The 5466-nt window shown below is 37.7% G+C and overlaps 1 protein-coding gene across 2 annotated transcripts in view; it reads left to right on the top strand.

The window, feature by feature from the left end:
* Nucleotides 1-5466, top strand: part of Parpbp (PARP1 binding protein) — a 39356-nt gene that overhangs the window by 13163 nt on the left and 20727 nt on the right. For both annotated transcript variants that reach the window (XM_028778059.1, XM_028778060.1), the window contains exons 4-5: nt 2464-2634; nt 3817-3971. In XM_028778059.1, the coding sequence (XP_028633892.1) occupies nt 2464-2634; nt 3817-3971 (326 nt within the window). The remainder of the gene's footprint in view (nt 1-2463; nt 2635-3816; nt 3972-5466) is intronic.

Here is a 5466-nt window from a genome sequence, read left to right as displayed (position 1 = left end):
ACACACACACACACACACACACACACACACACACACACACACACACAGTTGTTCCTTGCAGAGAGCCAGTTCTCTGACTTAGGCCAGGAGCAACACTAGTCCATGCATACAAACACAAATATTTAGAAGGTAGTTTGACAACATGATACCATATACGTTTAGTAAAATGACAGTAATAGATCTTTTCCCACCTCTCTTGGCCTTACAACCTCTCTAGTTACAGGCTTTTGACTGTCCCTGTGCAGCAGGGCATTAAACAGGGTCCAGGGAGATCACCTAAGAGAGAATGGGGGAAAAACGGGAACACAAAGAACCACAGCTTGTCTATAGGCTGATCAAACTGTAATTTTTACTTTTTTCACATGGGTTATATACACAAAAGGCAGGATGTGGGGAAGGGGATGACACAGGAGGATAGGTGTTCAGGGGGAGTACAGATATCTTCCAGAACAGAGTGTCAGCTGGGTGAAGGTTCAGAATACAGATCAATATGACTCTGCCTATGATCCACTTGTCCTTATCTAAGTTGGTACTATCCACCAAGGCTACCTATCTACAAGGTCTATGACTATTCAGCCTGGTAATTTTCCACCAAAGCTGCTTGTTTACAATAGCTTCTAGCCATCTGTTTCAGTGTTTTTCCACAGAGACCCAAGACTTTGTGTTAGCAGGCATATATATCAGGCCTATTGCTGTTTTTAGGCCTATGGTTGATTCTAGGCCTTCAGTGTATAAGCAGGGCTGCCCCTGACATTTGACCAGGTTTATAGTACCAGTCATGAATTCCATTCTGTAATATGAGTCTCAGATCCAGTCGGAAAGTGTCTGGTTACACCCATAACAGACAACCAGCACCATTGTACCTGTGAGTACATGTTTCCTAGCATGCCTGTTTGGTAGCATGATATTGCTAGGTAAGACAATTGATAACCTTTCCCTACCAGTAGTCTGCATAGTACCTTCTGTAACTATGCAAGAACTAATGAGTAGTCTTGCATAGTTATAGAGTAGTTTGAACTAAAGTGTGTTGTGTCTTCAGTGATAGGGTCTGATTCTCTAGTTCTGGCAGGCAAACAGAAGCAGTGATGGTAACCTATATTGTTTGGAGGGTTTGGCGGTCTCCTTGGCCAACAGTTCATAGGGAGATATTCCACCACTTACACTGGGCTAAGAAAATTTAAATAAAGAAAATATTTCCCTTGAGTTTGGAGAGCTTCAGATTTCTGATATTATTGGAATATTTATGAATTTCTTGTTTTGACCATGAATTGAGCTCTGTTATCTAAAGGAATGGGCTAGATTTCAATCCCATTCTATATATGATATGACAGATAGAACCAGAAACAAATGATTCCAGATCTGTAGGTGGTAGTCATAGTTGAAAGGAAAAGAACACAAAGAGAGTCCATAAGAAGAATTTTTATTTTTGCTGTGGTCTAGTTGTCCTCCCTCCCTCCCTCCCTCCCTCCCTCCCTCCCTCCCTCCCTCCCTTTTCTTGATTATGCTTTGGTGTCAAATCTAACTTTGCTGCCCAATGCTAGGATTTAAGGATTTTCTCCTACGTTTTGTTCTAAAATCTGTTCAACTATATTGTAAATTTATGATCCATCTGAGTTAATTTACATAAAAGGTATGAGCTTTGATTGAAGTTCATGTGCTGTCATATGAATGTTGGAGATCTCTTGTCCCAGTACCAGTAGTGATACTTTTGCTGTTTTGTACTTTTGTTGCTGTTTCTTTGTCTTTCTGCTTCTGGATTCTTTTCAAATTCTTCTGACCTGTGTATCTGTCTTTTTTTATATATATATACTTCTCTATCTTGATTATTATAATTCGGTAAAAACTCTTAAGATTATTTCATATATTTAATATGTTTTTATATGACTTATATATTTCTTATTAAATTTGTTAACACGTCTAGAAGTCAGTTAATATCAACACTCACTAAATTTCATTGTTTTCTAAACATTTATTTCATTCATTTTGTTACTTAGTTATTTCATTATGCCAAAGTCATTATCTAATAGTTCTCAAAACTTAAGCATTTAAGTTTAGCTCTGTGCCTGGCATCACAATAGAATGTAGACTTGGGTCCAGTGGCAAGATGGCTCATGCTCTAAGGTTCTGGAAGCTGTGTCCTTGGCTGTTATTTCCTGGCAGGCTTATGCAGGGAAGAAAGGTGAAACCTCACCAGAAAGGTCTTGTTGTGATGTATGCTTTTATATCATTTTGTAAGAGTAATTTTCCAGTAACCACTATCATTAGTATTTGCTTGTTATTAAGTTCAGTAAGAAAGAATACGTTGGTTGTCAATTTTTTTTTCAGTGTATCTAGCTGTTTCTTTTGCTTAAGAAATGGGATACAGTGTTGTGATTACATGATTCTATATTTTCTTACTGCATATTTAATAAAAAGGTTTAGAACAACTGCAATAAAGAAAATAATGGCTACTTTCCTGTACAGGTACGGCTATTGGCAAAGAAAATTTTCTATTCATATTTGAGCCTGTTAGTGAATTCAAGGAATGACCTGGCTCTGGCTTATATTCTCAACATCCCTGACCGAGGACTGGGTAGAGCAGCCTTTACCGACTTGAAGCATGCTGCCCGAGAGAAGCAATTGTCTATGTTTTTGGTATGGATGCTTGCATTTTCAGGACTTGTAATTATAATGAAACAAATTTTAAGTAGTTAATTTATGTTTTATCTTCATATTTGAAAAATCCATTGATTTTTAATTTTTCCTGTGTCTTCCAAGTTTATCAAGTGAGAATTTCTGTTAAGCAGTATTTTCTACAAAAATATATTCCATAGACCATTACCCCTAATAAATAAATGTACAGATTTTTTCTTCTTTTCTCTTCTCCTTCCTTCTTTCCTATCTTTACTTTGAGGGGCTTTGCTATGTGGCCCAAGTTGATCACAGATTCTCAATCCCCTTGCCTGTGTTTCACAAGTGCTGGGTTATAAACATGTACTGCTGTACCTGGCTTCAATAGACTCTTCTTGAGTAAGTATTTCTAAGAACACAAATTGTCAGAGATAGCATACGTGATGTTTGTTTACATGATGTGTGTCTGTATATCAGGAGCTTTGAGAAGTCCTTCAGTGAAGTAACTTCCTTATGTCTTCCTTGTGACTTTGTCTGTGATACCTCAAGCTGTTTTACCATATAACTTTCCCACAAATTACTGATATTCCATAATGTGCTTTTTAAAAGGTAATTTGGAAGATGCTGTTTTGGGAACATTTCATCCTTTAGATGGAGATGTTCTTGTGTATAGCTATCATATACACATTTCTATCAGTGTTAAGACAGTTCTTTCAAATGCTTATCCTGGGATGTGAAAGCTTGCTGGGATCTGGTGGTTATCTGGTACAAATCTTATTTCATAGCAAAGGTAAAATATAAAGGTTTAGGCCCATTGGAAACAACGGAGTAGTTGACAGTGAAAATGGATTTCTTTTATGTAATGATTTCAATAGCTAATTACTCACATAAATGAAACTATATTCATGAACAAAATCTGTATAGTCAAAGGTCTGCTCTTAATATGAACATATTCCTTTGTCATCTGACCTGGCATGTCAGTTTCATCTCCAGCTACTTGCTCTCGGTCTCACCCTACCTAGGATGGGGTCCATGTGACACTTGCTCCTGAGATTATCTGTTCTCCAGTGTGTGACATGATCCCTGAAGTGTGCTCCTTGGTGCTGGATATCTAGGATTATATAAATGACCCAGCTTTAAGATCTCTGTTGTAGCCTAACCTTCAGCATCATTAAAAGTTACGGAGTCCTCCATTTTCCTTCACAGATGGCCACATCATTTATCAGGACATTAGAGCTTGGAGGGAAAGGATATGCGCCATCGCCATCAGATCCTCTGTGGGCACATGCGAAAGGGCTGTCTGATTTTATTCATTTCATTGACAAGCTAGATGAAATTCTTGGAGAGATACCACATCCAAGGTAATAATTTATGCATCATAAATGTTTATTGTTAATCTGCCTTTAAAACTTCACAGAATCAGAGGTAGAGGTGAAGGTAATACTGAAATCACCAAGCATCAGACCAAAGCACAAATAGAAGAAATAAAATACCAAAATAAAGAAATCATAATTACATGACTGTCCTCTCTAAATATCATCCTTCTGTGTATGAAAACCCAAAGATATATTCAAATTCAATTTGTTTAGTGAAGATGCTTATTATTTATAATTATCTGGAAGGAACAGATTTTTCAGAACTGGAAATGACAAAGTAATTTTTTAAAAAGTATTTTACTTGACAATAAAGGAAACTAATAACAAGAATGAGGAGGAAATAGAGAAGAATGAATTCCATATTCTGGCTTTTGTTATTTTTCATCTTCTTACATCTGTAAATCTTTGTTTTATCTAGGATTTGTTTCATGTGACATTAGAGATGAACATTCATTTTAAATCTGGAAGACTTCTATTTATAATAAAAGTATGTTAGATGTTTATAGAAATTTTAGGGGACTGGAGTAGATTGTACCTATTAGCTGTTGTGGATTGCTCTCATTTTGATTGGTGAGCCATAGCATTGTTCAAATAAAAGTAGCTGATACTGAACATTGCACTGGGCATTGTTTTAAACTCTTCTCTGTAGATTATCCCTTGGTCAGTATAAAGCCTCACGTGGTGGATACTGTTACTATTCTCAGTTTAGAGATGAAGAGGCTGTAGCTTGGGGATCAAGCAATTTGCCCTGAGTTACACGGTCATTAAGTGGCAGAGCTCGGACTTGAATTAGTCAGTTCAGTTCCAGATACACATTCTTTTATCTCATTCTAGGGACTTACTTCCACTTTGTTCCAATTATTCATTCATTGAAAATTCCATATTTGTTTTTTTAATTTGAAGTATGTGTGTGCCTTTTTGGATGGGGAGGGACATTTGTGTGCCATGACCTGGGAGTGGTGGTCAGAGGACAATCTACAAGAGTTTACTTTCTCCTACCATTTGGATCCCAGGGTTTGAAGTCAGGTCGTCAGGTTTGGCAGCAAGCTCCTTTACCCATGGAGCCATCTTGCTAGCCCCCAATTCTATATGTTTAATGGTTTTGTTCCAAGTTGCATTGTATCTTATATGGGTATCTATCACATAAGGGCAGGAAGGCTGTGGTTGTATCATATCTGTACTCAGAAAGCAGAGAGTAAAAGGAAGTGAAGCCAGGGTATAAGGCTGCAAGATTCACCCGAGTGGACCACTTCCTCAGAGAGGATTTGCAGCCTTCCCAAACAACCCTGTCAGGTAGGCGCCCACTGTTCCAACCTGAGCCCCAGAGAAATTGTCCACATTCAAAACATCCTTTTCTTTGGATTTCTTTCCTATTCACTTTTCATCAATTACTTACCAAGCTTGACAGATTTAATATTTGTGCTCCTAAGGGTTCATTCCTTCTGCAGCCTCCTTGGTCCATCCTCTTCCCCTGCAGACA

Source organism: Grammomys surdaster, unplaced genomic scaffold, assembly GCF_004785775.1.
Source record: "Grammomys surdaster isolate TR1022 unplaced genomic scaffold, NIH_TR_1.0 322, whole genome shotgun sequence".
Lineage (NCBI taxonomy): Eukaryota > Metazoa > Chordata > Mammalia > Rodentia > Muridae > Grammomys > Grammomys surdaster.
Note: the sequence above shows the minus strand (reverse complement) of the source record. Positions and strands in the feature narration are given on the sequence as shown.